This window comes from Myxocyprinus asiaticus, chromosome 8 (genome assembly GCF_019703515.2).
Source record: "Myxocyprinus asiaticus isolate MX2 ecotype Aquarium Trade chromosome 8, UBuf_Myxa_2, whole genome shotgun sequence".
Classification (NCBI taxonomy): Eukaryota; Metazoa; Chordata; class Actinopteri; order Cypriniformes; family Catostomidae; genus Myxocyprinus; species Myxocyprinus asiaticus.
Genome location: NC_059351.1, coordinates 35,212,773 through 35,234,553, shown reverse-complemented (window position 1 = coordinate 35,234,553; position 21,781 = coordinate 35,212,773). Strand labels below are relative to the sequence as shown.

Genomic DNA, 21,781 nt, shown 5'->3' with positions numbered 1-21,781 from the left:
ATAATATTGTGTAAAATGTACGCTAACTAAAAAAATTATATATGCAAAAGATTTTAAAACACTAAAAATGCCGAGAACGAGTAGAGAAGCGTTAGATTCTCGCTTTTATAAGTGCAGCACTTAAACTTCATTTAAACTTCAACATACCGATACATTGAGGTGAACTGGGATGCTAACTCAACTCTGCCATATCCTTGTTGCAGAATTGTGTTATAACATCGGGGAAGTTGTTATTGTATGCCAATTACAGTCACAAATTTGGCATGTTGATTAAAAGGTTGATCCAAAGTAAAATACCGGTAGACTATACAGGTCTGGAAAGTAGATGTGTTGAAGGGCTTGTGTGATTGCTTCATACAGATGAACAAACGGAGAGGATTTACAGATGCTGACGGACTACAAAAGACTTAATAGTGCTGTTAGGCTTCTGAAATGTGTAGTTCAGTGGTCGAGGAAATAAACACAGTCCGAAAATATCAACTGGTTTCCCTGAAAGGAATCCACTCTAGCTCTTTTTGGAATCGATTCCCAGCCCTAACTTTTACATCTTGCTTCGATTCCTCAGTCCTCGGTATCTCATCCTTGTATCCTTCCTAAGAAGGAGGAGCTCAGACGCAAGGAAAGAAAACAAGATTGCACAATTTTAGAAATGAGGAGCGACCGGCATGTTCAACTTCGTGCAGTTTAGAAGAGTAGACTTTCATATAATACACAACCGAAAGAGAGTGGGAAAGAGGGGACGAAATGGAGGCAGAGAGGGGTACACGAAAGAAAGAGACAGAGACAGAATGAGCGATGCGCACTGCCACAGTGCCTGGATGATGCCCTGCGGTGCTGCGCTCTGGCCTGCATGTGGAGCGTGTGGGTGTGTGGCGATCAATGGAGCAGAATGGTGCTCTGAAACGAGAGCTTGTTCCACGAGCTGTGGCGTTGGCTAACCAATACAGCGCACAAGGGATTCTCAGGCTGTTACAGTCTCTGTCATAGTGTCCCGAGCCAAGTCATCAGCCAACCAGCGACACTCAGAAATACTGTTTGGGATGGCTCATTTGTCCTATATAATACTAGTGCAGTGGTGTACGGTGTAAGGCAGCTGTCTCCTGTGCATTGAATATTCACAAAGAGATGACTAACTATCAGGGCCTTAATGTTAGTGTCCTTGCCGCACAAAGATCACCTTTTACTGATTGCATTAAGACTTAAAGAGCTACAGTATTATTCAATTTAAGTGTGAAACATTAAGGAAACTTCAGTTATGCAGCAGATCCTACAGAATTGTTAATCCTTCTAAAGAAAATCTTTTTAACTTGAAGTGCCATTTTTAATTGTTTGTGTTAATCCAATTTGTGTTCCACTACAGTTACAATTTAAATCATTGGTAATTAGAATACAGTTACATTGCAAAAGTATTTTGATTACTGAAGAGATTACTTTGCATTTTATTGTCATTTATTTTATTTAATATTTAGTCCTTTCAGATGGAAAACATTTATACATATAAATGATGCGATCCAAAGTGCATTTGAACAGCGGTGAAACGCTTTCTTATGATGTGTTACATTCATACGAGCAGACTGAGAAGTAAGTTTGGAGCAGAAGAAATAGAAAAAAAACCTTGTGTGATTTGTCAGCTTTACGCTAAGCTAAAATGCTATTTCTAGCCATTTTACATGCACGTTACCAGGCACGATCATATTTTTTATCAAGAAAATTCACTTTGGATCTTAATTTCTTTTTTTCTTGTAAGACCTTTGATATTAGGGCAAAAATCAAAAAGCTTTTTAAAAGCTTTAAAATTATAGTTTTTTTTTTTTTTTTTTTTTTTTTGGTAACCAATAATTTAAGGTATGCGGCAATACAGAAATTGACCTACCTTGAGAAATATTTACTGTGTGTAACAACTAGTCCATGCCCATATACTGTAGCTCACATCCCAATGATTATCTTTTTGTGTGCCACTGGTGGCAGGCAAGACTAATGTTGCCAACCCCTGGTGTACAGGTAACTAGATTTAGAGGTAAAGATTTGTACAGAGACCTTGAAAACTTTCTCTTTCTTTCCTTGCAGGTCAGCACAACTACTTATGTGCTGGGAGGAATGACTGCATCATTGACAAGATTCGGAGGAAAAACTGCCCAGCCTGCAGAGTACGGAAGTGTCTACAAGCTGGAATGAATCTTGGGGGTAAATGAATTAATTTAATTGTTATGGGACTAAAAACTGTTATGTTATAATATGAATCTGTTAAGCTGGCACACCTGAGCACATTATTTTTAAAATATACAGTGAGAAAGTTCCAGATCCAGAAAAAAAAAACACAGGGGGTATTTACACTTGATCACTTCATGTGTTTTTACTGATCGGATTGCTATCTGATTGAATAAGCACATTATATTAACATTTGGCCACATCAACGTGTCTCCGTCAAAATCTGATTTTCAGTTCCTGCACTGTATGCAAATAAAAGTTCACTTCCGTGTTCATGCTAATTTAAAAGATATGATATATTCTGTAATTTTTAGTGACTTTGGATGAAGGTGTAAAAACCTTTATTAAGAGCATGGTTGATTTCAAAACACAACAAATGAAAAACTGATGAAGTCATTTAGACGTTTGCGCAACAGTTGCTACCGTATGGTCACACTGATTTAACCCACCACATCATTGAAGAAAAAAACATATTGATAACAAATGTCACTTAAAAATCAGTATAACCTAAACAAATTATTGGATATATTGGGCATTCCTGTCTACTTTTATTACAGCTAAAGTATGTAAACTCCTGAACAAAACAGATTAGGCACACATTAACTAAATTTGGGAAACACAGACACATGTAAATACCACCAAAAGAGCAGTGGAGCTTCATCATGTTCATCTGTATTGTGACCAAAATGGCAATCTCTACCTGGTTGGATTGCTAAATTCATATTAATGTGGTAGAAGTGGATGATTCACTCGCTTCTGTTTCTTTGAAGTCTGAAAAATAGCTTTTACTGTTAACCCCTACTGTAGTTTTAAGGGTAAATAATTGTAAAATGGGCAGTAAATTACAAAAACATTATCATACAGTGTTTAACTGCAAAATGTAGAGCTGTCAGAATTAATGCGTTTATGCACATTCACCAATTTTGACGCTAGATTTTGACATTTTATTCAGCTCTGTGTGAGTTCTAAACAGTGGTTGGAATAAGGCAGAAACTTTGCAATGTGTCAGGGGACATTACACTTATATACACACCACAACACACATAACAGCGATATTGTATCCATGATCAAGTGATGGTGAAAGGACCAGGAACTTTTAACGCTAATTTTGTTGCACAAACCAAACCCAGATGGGACTTGTGACAAAAATAAAGTACTTTGAAACCTTTGTAAAGCAGAATTTAATTACAACAAAAGCATGTCAAATCTCAATTGTCACCTACTGTAAAAGCCAAACACACGATATATGGCACCGACGAGGGACCCCTGCACAGCTTGTTGGAGTTCTCCCATGGTCTGTCGATGCTCTGCTCAAAGTCTAAATTATTTCATCTTTGAACCTGTCAGCTAATGATTACCAGATGACTAATGATTGAAATTAATTATGAAAAATAAAGCGATTAGTGGCAATTGAATATTGAATATTTGGACTGTCAGCACTGGTAATATGCATTGCATCATGGGAAATTTATGTGAGGTCACTCATTAATTACATTAAATTACAATAATTGTTTATAGGAGTGCAACCCACAATGAACCTACAACCACTAAATATAGCAAAGTACTGTAATTGCATATAGGCGCGGAACCCACGACAAATCTACACTGTAAAAAATGTCTGTAATTTTAACGGTAAAAGACTGTAAAAATACTACAGTAAAAACAAACGTTAATTAGTTAACGGGTAGTTACCTTAAAATATACAGTAATTTTTAAAAATATATTTAAAAAGACAATAGATGTCGTTTTGCTGTAAAAAAAAAAAAAAAAAAAAAAATTGTTTTAGATGTGAAAAGTATTCTTTTCCCGTATAATTAACGGTAAAAATGTATATTATGTTTAACAAGAGAGTACATATACATTTACGGTAAAAAACAATAATCGGGCATTCCCAGAATTCCCTGCGTGACTCTTTACATTTCGTTATATTTTATGAGAATAATTATGTTTCTTCTTATTTATTTTTTTTATCAGTTATGTACATTGGGGTGTTCTGTGCAATATTTGATGAAGTTTAGTTAATGTTTATTGCATTATTTTAATTTCACATGTGTTACTCTGATGGTGTTTAGTGTTTGTGTGAGTGACACTGAGCACTGTCTCTACATGTTTATTGGTCATTGCTCCTGGAAGGGCTTCTATAGGTCTTTATCACAGTCCGCGTGTCGTCACATCTGGCTCTGAATAGTAGCGTAACCAAACATCCGCCCGTCAATCTTTCTATGGACGAACGCAGTTTTTCTAAATAAATTAAGCCAACTTGGATGCACTTGGCAGTAAACATCAACCGTTTAATCGTTTCTTAGGAGTAACTCAGCACTTCACCATGTGCTATCTAGCACTTTAATGTGTAATAGTATCTGAGCGAGGTGATTATCAGCACCAAGTTTTCCCAGTTCATGAGGAGCTGCGCGCACTGTTCAGCTCACTCCCAGAGGATGAAAGTGCTCAACTCAATAATTTAAGTGCTTTAATGTCATTGTTTTCACTATTGCAGCATGCTCATCTCCTGTTTGTGAATATAATACAGTTGTAGACACTGTGTTTCATCTCTATGTTTTATTTACATTGCGACTCACAAGTGGACGCTTCAGTCATCGTACTCAAACCACGAGGATATAACCCCACGTTTACAAAGATTTAATCAGTTAATTTCTGTATTCGGACTCTGGGATGGAAACGTTTCTTTATTTAAACATTTTTAAATGGATCTTATATCATACATGGAGATTATATAAACTAAGTACATGAAAGCAATGTGATCATTATCATCGCAAATACTCTGTAGAATCTTTACTTGGAAAATACGTTTTTTTTGTGACTTACTGTATACCCTTGTCTTGTTCTAATGCTCTTTCATGTGTAAATGAACTCTTGTTTGTTTTATATTCTTGCATTCCTCTAATATAAAACGTACTTATACTCTGTGAAGTCATCCCTGCTCACATGCATCCTGTTTAAAATAATAAAACAAAATGATATCCTTTTTCTATATTTCATTATCCCTGAGTAATGATTGTAAGGTGAGGTAGGTCTGTTTAGATTAAGTATTTGAGATGAATTGTACTTAAAAAGGCCATAATAATTCCACGCTGTGGGCACTGCCATTGAAACAAACTGTAGAGGAAGTAGTTTTACGATACTAAGTGAAGCTTCCACTCTGCGAACATGTGCTCTTCTATAATTACAAAGGTGATTAACAATACATTATAAAGTGAAAAGCAGATTTTACAATTTCAGAAGGTTAATATATCAATTTGATCATTTAATAATATAAAAGACGGTAATGCACCTTAAAATATACAGGCATCAAAATGACATCCCGTGAAGCCTGAAACGTGGTTACTGTATTTTTTACGGTTAATTTGTGGCATCCACAGATGCCAGTTTTTTACCGTAAATTTAACAGGATTTTTTTACAGTGTTTTTTTTTACAGTTTCAGGCAGCAACTACTAAATACGGCAAATTACTGTAATTGTGTGTAGGCACGGAACCCACAGTGTCTTCTTTTCTGAGGAATGTGCATCTTTCTGTGTTCATTATCTTTTTTTTATTTATAAATCCTGGCAATTATTTGCATTAACACGCAAATAGGCTGGCTCCGTTTGATCTTGGAGCATTCTTAGAAAAAAAAATCTGCCTGCATGCATCAACGCCTCTGCCGTCAGCACTTGGTGTTGCGCTCAGTCCTTAAGGAGTAGACAACTGCAGGTAAACTATGAAACTTGCCACTATTATATTCAAAATTCTAAAGATTGGAAGTCTATTGGTAGTTTGATAAGCTGTATACTTGGTAATGATAATGAACTTTAATATTGGCTCTTTTCCCTGTCTCTCTCAGCCTCCCTCAAACCTTGCAGGAGATAAACAGGAGATAATCTTTACCTTACGTTCAAGTCCTGTCAACAGGCACAGCTGTCTGAGGGAAGCTGCATTTGAGCAGAGCAAAGTATCACATAATTTGAGTAGAAAACATCAAATTAAGTAAGTGCAAGCAGTAATAAGATGCTAATTAAAGAAAAGTGGTTATATAGAAATAATAAAAACTTGGATGTTATTAAAATTTACTTTGGGGCTGTTCACATTGGATGTGTTCTTGCTTTTGTCTGCTTTATTTTTTAAGTTGTGGCCTATTTGGGATGTCTTTGGCTGTTGCGTTGCATCTTGCTGCTTTTTCTCGTGCCTTGAGTGTTGTTCTCACTATTCCGTTGTTCTCCATTTTGACACAAGAACGTGTCTTATGTGAACGGCCATACAGTTAAAGGATATTTTGGGAAGTATTGGGTGTGATGACTTCAAAACTTTAACATTGAACAAATATTCTTTTCTTTCAGTGTTTACTTGATCCTGGTGGCCCAGTACTGACTGAAAACGACTGTCACAAATCTGTCACAAATTGTTATCCTTGTTACCATATCTTTTTTATTGCTGTATATGTTGTGTATTCTTTTACTTTAATGTTTTACTATGATTACTATATTTCATGCTCCAGTTCCCCTATTATTACCTTACTCCAATAAAAATAAGAAAAAACAAAGAATAAACTAATGTGTTTATTTTGTTAACTAATGTATGACATTTATATAATAATAATAATAATAATAAATAAAATACAAAAAATAATAATGTATGAAATAATGATAGCTAGTTACCATAAAATTTGGAGATTTACATTAATATACCTCAGCTACCAATTACAGTAATCAGTAAATTCCTGTACACAGTAATTGCAGTAGCTATTCAATCAGTGTTGCCAGTTTGTTCCTGTATAAAAGCACTGAAAGGACTAACAGTAATACTTGTAAATATTGTCACTTGTAATAAAAGTTAGTTGATTTCTTATAGTTTTGTGTTAAACTACAGTTTTTACTGTTCTGGAACAAATGAATATGTGTCAAACATAGCCAATCATACATTATATATCCTATTTTACATTTACATTTATGCATTTGGCAGATGATTTTATCCAAAATCATTTAAAGTTTATTCAAGGTACATTTTATCAGAATGCATTTCCTATGACCTTTGTTGCCTTGTTATGCTAGTGCCATGCTCTCCCAGTTGCTCTAACACTCTCTCCTTTGAAAGCACATTGAATTATTATTTATCTGTAGGCATCCTTGAGAACAATACAAAAAAAAAGACCTCTGATTAGATTTTGAATACTTCCCAAAAACAAATGTAGAATTGAAAAATGTGGTGCTTTTTTGAAATCTCTGCTTGACAGTGGTCCAGCACTCTGTCTTTTTCACTGGGATTTACACTGCAATCCCTGCTATAAGATCCATCTCTACATCAATAATTACTGCTTTCAGCTCCAGCTCATTTTAGATATAAAAACTGCAATAACATTGCTTTAAGCATACATTAATACATTAATATCTTGTTCATTCCAAATTATTTATCTCTTATAAATCCTTTTAAGACCTTCAATGTTTGACATAAGTTCAGAGATGCAACAATTAAAAATGGAGCAGGCACCTTTAATAATAGATGTTTGGTATATTTTCTCCATAGCACGAAAGTCCAAGAAGTTGGGAAAGATGAAGTGTGTTAACAACGATTCTTCCCTGCCGAACTCAAAGGACAGGCCTCCGTTCCTGACTTCCGAGAAAGACTTGAGCTCGGCCACCGCACTCGTCCCCCATGTCCCCACAGTAGCACCATTTCTGTCGCCGTCTGTCTGTAGCGTCCTGGAGCTCATAGAGCCTGAAGTGGTGTTCGCTGGCTATGACAGCACAAAGCCCGACACCACAGACCACCTGCTCACCAGCCTCAACCAGCTCGCCGGCAAACAGATGATCCGAGTGGTCAAATGGGCCAAAGTACTTCCAGGTACCTTTCCAGTGCAAATTTGGTGTTTTATCTGATTCCATCTTTGTGATCCTCACTTTCAGACCAGTGTCAGAAATTAATCAGAATGTTTTTTTGTTGTTGTTTTTTTTTGTATTTACACCACTGTAGTTCATTTTCAGGGACATTTTTATCTTATGAAGGCATATTTATCCTAACCATAAATACTGTAACTCACTGTTTGGCATGCGGTTATGTCAAAAGCTTCAGTATACTCAGTTCATTAAAGCTGAATAAATAAAATAATTAACTATGCCAGAAATACAATGTTAAGAATTATGTCAAATCTTAAGTCAAATGAAAACAGGAATTCATCAAGGGGGCATTTTTGCTGCCACATTTTGAAATCTGGTGACATTTTTGTCACTTTCGGTCACTCTCCTTTTGAATTTTGAAACCTGTTTCAGCAGCAGTTTCTGATTTGGACTTAATTGCAGTTCAAGATGAAGTATAAGTTGAAAAGTTTGTCTTTGAGATTTACTTAGAATCTTGCAGCCATATTGTTTGGCCATTATATGTTGGGTGCTTTGGTAAAGTTAGGTCTTCATTCTCAAAACAGAATTTCCAGAATTCAAGTTCAGATAACAGGATCAGACTGAACACATGTGCACTTCATGCCACGGTATTCTTAAAACATCAGCCAAAATGCAGAAAACCAAGAGACAGCAAAGGGTTTGGCTTTATATTAACAAATAAATAAATGATGCTTGTCCACAAGTTTTCAAATGAATGTAAATAATGTAAGAAATATGTAGAAAGTAGGCTGGCTCTTCATATAGAAACATTTTAGAAGAAAGTCTGTAGTAACAATAGTTTATATTTTCATTAGTACTGTACATGTGGCCAGCATTGTATAGACCACAGTTATAATCATAATCAAAAGCAACATCTCAGTATTTAATTGGGATTTTGGAAACTCTTTGCCTTGTCTAATCAAGTCTTGAAAGGTATTTTACTATGAGACGGTCATTTGCTGTATTGCAATTATTTGATACCATGGTGTCTGCTTGCTACTGTATATCCGGATGTATAAATAGAAGGCTGATATCACACCAGGACAAACTGGCTAACTGACTTTCAAAGACTTTTTCCAAGCCTGGCTTTGTGCGGTCAGTGCATCACATACTCAGTAAATCTACAAGTGACATTGGGGGAACTGTGAGGAAGGACAACTTAAAATGATGCACATGGCTAGAATGTGTTCATTATTAGTTATATGTCCACTTTTTCACTGTTTTGTGATTATTATATGGGTTGGTGAAATTGCGTGTGCAAAGTACTAATGAACTGGGTCAAGTGCAATTTAATTTGGAGGTTCTTCTCTGGCTATTGTGCCGTCTGCGTCCTATTATATAGTCCATTCCATGTAAAGCACAAGCGATATAAACAAAGACATTCATAAGATGTTGGTAGTGTAAATATACTGTATGCAATGAATTAGAAGAACAGAAATATGGACTATTGTTCTTTTGCGCATTAACTGCGTCCTTGTTGAATGTCAGTCAAATCTTTATGACAGTGACACGCTCCTTATGATGGGAAAATATGGTGCTTGTCAGCACTAATTGGATGTAGGCTCCGTGAAATTATAGAGAATGTAAATATACTTAATGAGATTGAGCTACTGACACACAAATCATGGTATTAACAGTGAATGTCAGAGACATCATTTAATGTTCCACTTCATTTTCAGTGTTTGAACATGAACTCTATTACCACTTTGTACTGAGAATAGCTGTGGTTCTCAGACAGTTTAGCACAATGATCAATTTCTCAGGAAAATAGCAAATTGTACTTTGTGCCACTTCATTAACATACAATCCACCAACAGTTTGCGTGCATACACCCACAGATAGCACAAGCACTCCCACCCATGCACACTTGCACTTTGTGCTTGCACAAAAATTGCAATTAGAATTAGCGCTCTCGCAAAAATTCGATAAGATGCAGCATATGGTAGTTGCGCCTAGCGTGGTCACGAGAAAAGAGCCCATTAAGTTGATGGAGTGTCACATTATAGTCAATACTAAATTGCTTATTACAGATGAGCTTGGCAAAAAATAATTTCCGTCTCACCAATAAGTTTTGTTGCGTGTACTCATTTGGTGCATGTGGAAGCAAGTTGGTGACTTTATAGCTCTCAATGAGAGTTTTGGCAAGAATCCAGTCTGTTCTATTTATTGCTAACCCTCTTTGACAGCAGGGCAATAGCCGTGTTTCCACTGTCGGGCCAAGTAAGGGCATGCTAGTGCATGCCAGGGCCAGTTGCGTTCCCACTGTCACTACCGGGACTTCATCGTGCCTCTATCGGGCTTTCTTGAGGCCAATGACCTTTAGCCCAGCGATTACACTTGGGCCAAACAAGGCCAATTGGGGATTGAGGCAGCGTCAATGCCAAAGGCGGAGTTTCGCCGAACTTGTAAGGTTGTGTATCCAGTGCTGAACAGTACAGGTTCCAAAAAAATAAATAAAAAATTGCGGACACAATACAAATCCGTTAAAATGCACAATGGACAAAGCGGTGCCCAAAGAAATAACTTTTTGTGGTTTGAAATCAAGGCCAGTGTGCTGGGACATCTTGGAGAGGCCACTCAGGACACCATGGCAGTTACAGTTGGTGAGTTGTCAGTGCTAACTTATTTTGCTAGCTAGCTCAAGATGGCACCGAGTATGGCTGCTGCGTTGCGAGCTCCAAAACAACATTGTCGTTTTTTTGTTTGCTTTGTTTACAATTCTTATGTTTTTTGTCTTGGATGTTGTCTGCATTATTGTCTACGACAGACAAACACTTTTGGACATTGGTTCTGCAATTACACACCGTAAAACGGACTTCAAATTCCTCAATACCGACCCGCTGTTTACAAACAGGCCAGCGGAGCCCTTTGTCTGGGCTGCCCGGCTGCGAAAACGCAGAAGGAAAAGGGGAAACAGAGCCGGCGTTCTCATCAGAGTAAGACGTCGTGCAAATCGACCCCCGCTACCCAGTATTCTACTGGCAAATGTTCAGTCTCTGTAATAGAGGGACTGCTGCATTATCTGCCATACAGAAACTTGGATGTCTGCGGAGATTCCAGACTCAGCCATCGAACCCACGGGGCTCTCCGTGCACCAAGCGGACAGAGCGAAAGACCTATCAGGTAAAAGCAGAGGTGGTGGTGTATGTTTTATGATCAACAAATCCTGGTGTGATCAGAGGAATGTACATTCTATCAAGTCTTTCTGCTCTCCTGATCTTGAATTTCTCATTCTTCTGTGTCGACCATTCTGGCTACCGAGGGAATTCACAGTGGTCATTATCACTGCTGTGTACATCCCCCCACAAGCTGACACAGACCGGCACTCAAGGAACTGTACGGGATTATAAGCAAGCAGGAAACCGCGCACCCTGAGGCCACGTTCATTGTGACCGGGGACTTTAACAAAGCCAATTTTAAATCAATTGCACCAAAATTCCACCAACACATCAGTTTTAACACACAAGGGGACCGGATTTTGGACCATTGCTACTCTCCCTTCCGGGATGGTTACAAATCCCTCCCCAGCCCACCATTTGGCAAATCGGACCACTCTTCCATTCTGCTTCTGCCCGCTTATAGGCAGAAACTGAAACAGGAAGCACCCACCCTCAGAACGATCCAGTGTTGGTCGGACCAATCAGACTCTACGCTACAAGACTGTTTTGATCAAGCGGACTGGGAGATGTTCTGGTCCGCCTCTGATGATGACATCGAGGTTTACGCTGATAGCGTAATGTTTCATCAGAAAGTGCGTAGAGGATGTTGTTCCGTCCAAAACAATACGGATCTACCCGAACCAGAAACCTTGGATTAATAGCGATGTTCGCACAGCACTTAATGTGCGGACCTCCGCTTTTAATTCTGGGAACGTGGAGGAGCATAAACAAGCCAGTTATGCCCTCCGAAAAACTATCAGAGCAGCAAAACGCCAGTACAGGAACAAGATTGAAGGACAGTTTAACACCACCAACTCTAGAAGCATGTGGCAGGGAATTAATATCATCACAGACTTTAAAGGGAATAAAAACTCCGTCATGAACATCGCTGCTTCTCTCCCGGATGAGCTAAATACTTTTTTATGAAAATCCTACAGAGGTTAGTTCACTCTCCATCTCTGTAGCGGATGTAACCCGATCCTTCCAACGGGTGAATATCCGTAAAGCTGCGGGTCCAGACGGCATTCTGGGCCACGTCATCAGAGCGTGCGCGAACCAACTGGCTGGTGTTTTTACGGACATTTTCAACCTTTCCCTCTCTTTGTCTGTAGTCCCCATATGCTTTAAAACATCCACCATTGTGCCTGTACCAAAGCAATCCAGAATCATTTGCTTAAATGACTGGTGCCCTGTTGCTCTGACCCCCATCATCAGCAAATGCTTTGAGAGACTAATCAGAGATTACATCTGCTCTGTGCTGCCTCCATCATTGGACCCATTGCAGTTTGCTTACCGCAACAACTGCTCCACTGATGATGCCATTGCATCTACAATACACAATGGTCTCTCCCACCTGGCAAAAAGGAACACTTATGTGAGTTTGTAGACTACAGCTCAGCATTCAACACCATAGTGCCCTCCAAGCTTGATGAGAAACTCCAGGCTCTGGGCTTAAACAGCTCTCTGTGCAGCTGGATCCTGAACTTCCTGTCAAGCAGACACCAGGTGGTTAGAATGGGCAGTAACATCTCCTCATCACTGACCCTCATCACTGGAGCCCCGCAGGGCTGTGTTCTTAGCCCACTCCTGTATTCCCTGTAAACACATGACTGTGTGGCAACACATAGCTCCAATGCCATCATTAAGTTTGCTGATGATACGACGGTGGTAGGTCTGATCACTGACAATGATGAAACAGCCTACAGAGAGGAGGTGCACACTCTGACACGCTGGTGTCAGGAGCACAACCTCTCCCTCAACATCAGTAAGACAAAGGAGCTTGTGGTGGACTTCAGGAGAAGAGAAAGAGAACACACCCTCATCACCATCAATGGAGCACCAGTGGAGAGAGTCAGCAGCTTCAAGTTCCTGGGTGTCCACATCACTGAGGAACTCACATGGTCTGTCCACACTGAGGCCATTGTGAAGAAGGCTCATCAGCGCCTCTTCTTCCTGAGACGGATGAAGAAATTTGGAATGAACCGCCACATCCTCACACGGTTCTACACCAGCACTGTAGAGAGCATCCTGACTGGCTGCATCTCTGTCAGGTACGGCAATAGCATCGCCCACAACCGCAAAGCCCTGCAAAGGGTGGTGCAAACTGCCAGACACATCATCGGAGGTGAGCTTCCCTCCCTCCTGGACATATACACCAGGCGGTGTGTGAAAAAAGCTCGGAGGATCATCAGAGGCTCCAGCCACCCGAGTCATGGGCTGCTCTCACTGCTACCATCAGGCAGGCGGTATCGCAGCATCAGGACCTGCACCAGCCGACTTCATGACAGCTTCTTCCCCCAAGCAATCAGACTTTTGAACTCTTGATCTCTCACAATCAATATACATCAGCACTGCACTTTATTAATCTTATTATCTCACACTGGACTGTCATAAATTATATTCTCTTAAAAACACACTGGCAACTGACTATCAACCGACAGCCTGAATGTCAGTACAGTACAATACAACCTACTGTACATTTTATATATACTATATATACTATTTTTTTTTATTGTATAATGTGTATTCTATATTGCGTGTATTGTATAATGTACATTGTATGTTATTATTTGTATATTGCGTTGTGTGTAATTATGTGTATATTAGATTTTATATTGTGTTGTGTAAATTTGATGTTCATTGTAGATTGGCATATGTCTCATCACTGTCACGACTGCTATGTTGCTCGGAACTGCACCCAAGAATTTCACACACTATTGCACTTGTGTATATGGTTGTGTGGCAATAAAAGTGATTTGATTTGATTGATTTGAGCTGATGTTTACAAACGTTATAAACTCGATTTTCTAGATAACATGATACCTTAGCTTGAGGTTCCCTCTTGCTTGGCAGGGTGTGTGACGTTGGCACCAAGGTGGCATATTAAGGGTGGGCTTTATTGCAACACTGAGGTGCAATAATCTGTTATGTGCAATATTCCTACTGCAAATATGCACTATTGGCTCCTCCTGCTCTCAATAACGGACACTTTATTCTTATACTTTGTGTATATAAATGTATCTTATTTTATCATTTTTAAATCTTATATACATTTATCTTATCTTGTAATTTTTGTCTCAAAGTTTGTTTTTATTCTTTATTCTTTTTATTTTTATTTTTAATTAGGCATCTGTAGGCTTGCTCCAAATGACTTTTCATTGTACTTGTACAGTGGCAATAAAGTGTTTTTGTATCTTGTATCTTTTGGCTCGATAGTGGGAATGCAGTTCGAATTTGGTCTCGTGGCTCGAGTTCCTAGGCTATTGGCCCCATTAGCTGATAGCACTGGTTCGCACTGGCCAGATAGTGGAAAAGCAGCAAATGAGTGGAAACCTTCGGTGATTCATGTTAAACTGAGTTAAAAATGTCAGCAGCACTTTTTGGAATCAAAATGGCCATAAACAATAAATGAACAATGAAATAAGAACATAAAATAAAAACGTGACTTTTTCTAAATGTTATTTTATCAACATCCATTTCTTAATGGCTGTGACACAAAACCATCATGCATTTCAAATAAACACAAACACAGAATAGTAGCTTGTAGTTTGCTTCTCAGAGGATACAGTTATGTTTTAATATTAGCCCTGCTTTAGGGCAAGTAATGACTCTGAGTATCCCATATGCCTCTCTGCTCTGTTCACTTTCCCTTGTTTTTTTTTCCCCTCCAGGTTTCCGCAGTCTACCCATTGAGGACCAAATCACGCTGATCCAGTTTTCCTGGATGTGTCTCTCGTCCTTCTCCCTCAGCTGGAGATCCTACAAACACACCAACGCCCAAATGCTCTACTTCGCCCCTGACCTCGTCTTCAATGAGTAAGCTGTTGTTTTGTGTAATCAGCTTGCACAACACTGCATGCTTGCTTCATATAGACGTTAATTTCCAGAATATTTAATTCTGGAATATATTGCATTGTGCGGTCAGTGCACCAAATACTCAGTTAATCTAAAAGTGTAATTCAAGGAACTGTGAGGATGGACAATTTAAAACTATGCACATGGCTAGAATGTGTTCATTATTAGTTATATTTTTTATATGTCCTCATTGTTTTGTGATTATCATGTGATTATCATGTGATTACAAACAAACCAATGCCCAGATGCTTTTCTTCACCCTTGACCCTGTCTTCATCGAGTAAACTATTGTGTACTGTAATTAGCTTCCACAACACTGCATTCCTTCTTTATATAGATGTTTATTTCCAGACACCAAGGCAATTTTAAAAGCTCAGAAACTATAGTGTCAGGTTGATACTTCACAACTTTTTTTAATCTACTGTATTGAGAACTGAATATACTGTGTGTGTGTGTATATATATATATATATATATATATATATATATATATATATATATATATATATACAGTGCATCCGGAAAGTATTCACAGCGCTTCACTTTTTCCACATTTTGTTATGTCACAGCCTTATTCCAAAATGGATTAAATTAATTATTTTCCTCAAAATTCTACAAACAATACCCCATAATGACAATGTGAAAGAAGTTTGTTTGAAATCTTTGCAAATTTATTTAAAAAAATTTAATTAAAAAAATACAAATCACATGTACATAAGTATTCACAGCCTTTGCTCAATACTTTGTTGAAGCACCTCTGGCACCAATTACAGCCTCAAGTCATTTTGAGTATGATGCTACAAGCTTGGCACACCTATTTTTGGGCAGTTTTTCGCATTCTTCTTTGCAGGACCTCTCAAGCTCCATCAGGTTGGATGGGGAGCGTCGGTGCACAGCCATTTTCAGATCTCTCCAGAGATGTTCAATCGGGTTCAAGTCTGGGCTCTGGCTGGGCCACTCAAGGACATTCACAGAGTTGTCCCGTAGCCACTCCTTTGTTATCTTGGCTGTGTGCTTAGGGTCGTTGGAAGATGAACCTTCGCCCCAGTCTGAGGTCCAGAGCGCTCTGGAGCAGGTTTTCATCAAGGATGTCTCTGTACATTGCTGCATTCATCTTTCCCTTGATCCTGACTAGTCTCCCAGTTCCTGCCGCTGAAAAAAATCCTCACAGCATGATGCTGCCACCGCCATGCTTCACTGTAGGGATGGTATTGGCCAGGTGATGAGCGGTGCCTGGTTTCCTCCAGACATGACGCATGCCATTCAGGCCAAAGAGTTCAATCTTTGTTTCTCATGGTCTGAGAGTCCTTCAGGTGCCTTTTGGCAAACTCCAGGCGGGCTGTCATGTGCCTTTTGCTGAGGAGTGGCTTCCGTCTGGCCTCTCTACCATACAGGCCTGATTGGTGGAGTGCTGCAGAGATGGTTGTTCTTCTGGAAGGTTCTCCTCTCTCCACAGAGAAACGCTGGAGCTCTGTCAGAGTGAACATCAGGTTATTGGTCACCTCCCTGACTAATTTACCACAGGTGGACTCCAATCAAGTTGTAGAAACATCTCAAGGATGATCAGTGGAAACTGGATGCACCTGAGCTAAATTTTGAGTGTCATGGCAAAGGCTGTGAATACTTGTGTACATGTGATTTTTATTTGTTTTTTATTTTTAATACATTTGCAAAGATTTCAAACAAACTTCTTTCACGTTGCCATTATGGGGTATTGTTTGTAGAATTTTGAGGAAAATAATTAATTTAATCCATTTTGGAATAAGGCTGTAACATAACAAAATGTGGAAAACGTGAAGCGCTGTGAATGCTTTCCGGATGCACTGTATACAGTTGAAGTCAGAAGTGTACATACACCTTAGCCAAATACATTTAAACTCAGTTTTTCACAATTCCTGACATTTAATCGTAGAAAATATTCCCTGTCTTAGGTCAGTTAGGATCACTACTTTATTTTAAGAATGTGAAATGTCAGAATAATAGTAGAGAGAAGTATTTATTTCAGCTATTCCCAGTGGGTCAGAAGTTTACATACACTTTATTAGTATTTGGTAGCATTGCCTTGGTAAAATTGTTTAACTTGGATCAAACGTTTTGGGGAGCCTTCCACAAGCTTCTCACAATAAGTTGCTGGAATTTTGGCCCATTCCTCTTGACAGAACTGGTGTAACTGAGTCAGGTTTGTAGGCCTCCTTGCTCACACATGCTTTTTCAGTTCTGCCCACAAATTTGGGGCTTTGAGGGCTTTGTGATGGCCACTCCAATACATTGACTTTGTTGTCCTTAAGCCATTTTGCCACAAATTTGGAGGTATTCTTGGGGTCATTGTCCATTTGGAAAACCCATTTGCGACTGAGCTTTAACTTTAACTGGCTGATGTCTTAAGATGTTGCTTCAATATATCCACATAATTTTCCTTCCTCGTGATGCCAACAATTTTGTGAAGTGCACATGATGCTGCCACCCCCATGCTTCACGGTTGGGATGGTGTTCTTCGGCTTGCAAGCCTCACCCTTTTTCCTCCAAACATAACGATGGTCATTATGGCCAAACAGTTAAATTTGTGTTTCATCAGATAAGAGGAAATATATCCAAAAAGTACGATCTTTGTCCCCATGTGCACTTACAAACTGTAGTCAGGCTTTTTTATGGTGGTTTTGGAGCAGTGACTTCTTCCTTGCTGAGCAGCCTTTCAGGTTATTTCGATATAGGACTCGTTTTACTGTGGATATAGATACTTTTCTACCTCTTTCATCCAGCATCTTCACAAGGTCCTTTGCTGTTGGTCTGGGATTGATTTGCACTTTTTGCATCAAACTACGTTCATCTCTAGGAGACAGAATGCATCTCCTTCCTTAGCGGTATGATGGCTGCGTGGTCCCATGTTGTTTATACTTGCGTACTATTGTTTGTACAGATGAACGTGGTACATTCAGGCATTTGGAAATTGCTCCCAAGGATGAACCAGACTTTTGGAGGTCCACAATTGTTTTTCTGAGATCTTGGCTGATTTCTTTTGATTTTCCCATGATGTCAGGCAAAGAGGCACTGAATTTGAAGGCCTTAAAATACATCCACAGGTACACCTCCAATTGACTCCAATTAGCCTATCAGAAGCTAATTGGCTAATTGCCTAAAGGCTTGACATATTTTTCTGGAATTTTCCAAGCTGCATAAAGGCATAGTTAACCCTCTGGGGTCAACCGGCACATCCTGTTGGATTTTTTCCTCATAACAGCGGAAACAACTTAAAATACTCATTTTTGGGCATACAGATAAGTGTAAGACATCATTAGAAACTATAAAGGGTCTACTTTTATTTGTGTACACTCACATTAACAACAAAACCTTGTGCTTTTGTAAAATAAAGAATATAAATAGGGTGCGATTTCAGCCGTCTCTGTCTCCACGAGCATCTTTCTGAAACACGTCACAAAAATGTACTGAAACTCTGTGAATATTTATCGCACAAACATGAAACATATGTCTAAAGAAAGCTTAAAATGTCTACTTTTAAATAAAACAATTCTGAATGGTTTCCACTCATTTGCTGCTTTTCCACTATCTGGCCAGTGCAAACCAGTGCTATCAGCTTATGGGGCCAATAGCCTAGGAACTCGAGCCATGAGACCAAATTCGATCTGCGTTCCCACTATCGAGCCAAAAGATACAAGATACAAAAACCCTTTATTGCCACTGTACAAGTACAATGAACAAATTTAAAACAAATATTCTCATGCAATGTAATCTGTATGAAACAAAGCGATGTACAGTTTCTCCTGGCTCAGCTCATTATCGCTAATGTGATCACACCCACCAATAGAGCGTGCTATTCATACGGTAATGTGCTGAGGCGGTCTATGCAAATATGCAAATGGTAAATGCCCCCACAACAATGCCTTAAAAAACAAAGTTTCATCATCAGATTCATTCACTTTCCTGCGCGTTTGGAAGATGGCACGCTACACAGGTGAGGAAGCTCTACAGATGGTAATGGATAGTGACGAAGAGTTCACATTTTCCTCAGAAGAAGAGCGGGACTCCGACGATGAATGTTTACATTTTGAAGAGCGATTTGATCCAGCCGAGGATACAATTCCGGATGAGTAAGTCATTTAGTTTTACTTACATTAGTTGACATGCTATTTTGTATAAACATATTTTACATATTTTACTAGCTGGACTATTTCCAGACTTGCCAGCCAGTATTCAGAGTTTTGACATTTGAAATATATCCCAATAGGCAAGTTTTAGTTATATTTAAATGGTGTTTCGCCTAAAGCAGGTATTTAAATTGTATGCTGTATGCTATAAATTATATAAAAATAATATGAATGTTTAGATTATATTTTATCTAGTGTTTATGCTGCCTCATTATTATCAACGAAGCTTGTGCTTGCAAATATCTGTTCGGGTGTAAATGTGTAAAATGTGCTGTAAATATCAAATAGAAAATCAGCATATTAGAATGATTTCTGAAAGATCATGTGACACTGAAGATTGCAGTAATGATGCTGAAAATTCAGCTTTGATCACAGGAATAAATTGCATTTGACAATATATTCAAATAGAAAACAGTTATTTTAAGTTGTACAAATATTTCACAATATCACTGTTTTTGCTGTATTTTGGATCAAATAAATGCAGCCTTGGTGAGCAGAAGAGATTTCTTTTAAAAACATTAATAAATCTTACAGATCTATAAACTTTTAAATGGTAGTGTAGGTCTAAAGTTTTTAAGTAAAGTATTTATGTGAAGAAAATGTATAGTCAGATTACTTCTTTTAATTTAAACTTGATTTTGTGAATAAGCTACAAACAATACATTCAATCATTAAGTCTCCTCTCATTCATTCTCTCTCAGGGGAGGGGTCTTTGTCTCTTCAGGTGTGAATCACATCAATATTCATGATCATCCACGCCTCCTCGCATATGGCCTTTCTAACACTAAAAGTGTCTTACAAAAGTTAAATGACTATATTGTTTTGTATGAATGAGTGATCAGGATGGTTTCACATCATTTTTGTAGCAAAAACTCTAGGCTACAAGATCCAGTTCTCAAAAGTCTTTGAACAAATGTTTATTATGTGTTATATGGCCTTATTTCAGTGACTTACAATTTTTGTTTTTTTCAAAAACCACGCATAAACATTATTTTATCAAAAATACAAACATGTTCATACATGTTGTTCACATATTATTGTAGCCCAGTTTGTGCTGAATACAGTGTTATCAGACTTTAGCCATTAATATGTTTTTAAGCAACTGGAAAAAGCACAAATGTCAAGGCATGTCAAAACTTCTCCAGGGCCCAAAACACTCTCAGACTCCAGAGGGTTAACTTAGTGTATGTAAACTTCTGACCCACTGGAATTGTGATATAGTCAATTAAAAGTGAAACAATCTGTCTGTAAACAATTGTTGGAAAAATTACTTGTGCCATGCACATAGATGTCCTAAACGACTTGCCAAAACTATAGTTTGCTAATATGAAATCTGTGGAGTGGTTAAGAAAATTAGGTTTAATGACTTCAACCTAAGTGTATGTAAACTTCTGACTTCAACTGTGTGTGTGTACATATATATATATATATATATATATATATATATATATATATATATATATATATATATATATATATATATATATATATATATATTTAAACAAAGACAATTAAATCAACTTGAAGCATGAAGTTGAAGTTTATTTTTTTCTGCTTAAGCAATACAGTGATTGAATTGATGCAGGAAATACATAAGATAAAAACATTACAAACAGTACATGGATATACAGTAAAACATCCATATTAAAAACTGCTCTAAAATACAACCACAAATAAACAGACATTTAGATAAAAAGATATAAAACAAAGTCAGTTAATATTAATAAAGTTTGACTCCTGATGGATTTGTAAAGTAACTAAAATGATTTATCTTTTAATGAACAAATGCAATTGAATGTTCACATGCTAAGATTATCTGGTTGGTGTACACTCTGTAGAGATACACTATTACTGTATACTTTACTTATTTTTATTTATTTTATTGTGCTTTATTGCTGGGGTCAAAATGACCCCAGACAGAAACAAAATTGCAAGAATGCATACCAATCACATGTGCTCTGTAGTAAAATGGGACACAGCTTCAATAATTTCTACCTGATATGATTAGGTCAGAGAAACATATTCAGAATTGGTTGGTAGGGGAAATAAGAGGTCTCTGCAACCCCAAACTTAAAAGCTGTAATGTCTCAATAGAACATAAGGGTTAAAATGAGGTTCAATAGAATACAAATAAAATTAAAATTAAAAACAGACCTGAAAACTGTCCCTTTAATTGCGCTGCTACAACAGAAAGCACTCTTTCCCTATAAACACATCTTGATCCCGTTGAACAGGGTAGATAGTTAGGTCAATGGGGTTCAATAGAAAAAAAAAAAAAAAAATTATATTGCCTGTAGACAATCTTTGCCCCTATGTTAACCCTGTCTGAGGAATCTGGTGCTTCAAGTTACACTAAGATAATGATCCAAAATGATAAACTCAATAAGTATGCTCCCAGCAGGAGCAAGTCTGTGACCTTAAAACTGTTCCTTCAGTTGCTCTGCTACAACAGGAAACATGCTTTCCCTATAAACTCCTCTTGATCACACTGATCAGGGCAGATAGTTAGGTCAATGGGGCACATAATCAT

At 38.0% G+C, this 21,781-nt stretch overlaps 1 protein-coding gene across 2 annotated transcripts in view; it reads left to right on the top strand.

The window, feature by feature from the left end:
• Positions 1-21,781, top strand: part of LOC127445462 (mineralocorticoid receptor-like) — a 153,454-nt gene that overhangs the window by 105,400 nt on the left and 26,273 nt on the right. For both annotated transcript variants that reach the window (XM_051705554.1, XM_051705557.1), the window contains exons 4-6: positions 2,068-2,184; positions 7,727-8,044; positions 14,906-15,050. In XM_051705554.1, the coding sequence (XP_051561514.1) occupies positions 2,068-2,184; positions 7,727-8,044; positions 14,906-15,050 (580 nt within the window). The remainder of the gene's footprint in view (positions 1-2,067; positions 2,185-7,726; positions 8,045-14,905; positions 15,051-21,781) is intronic.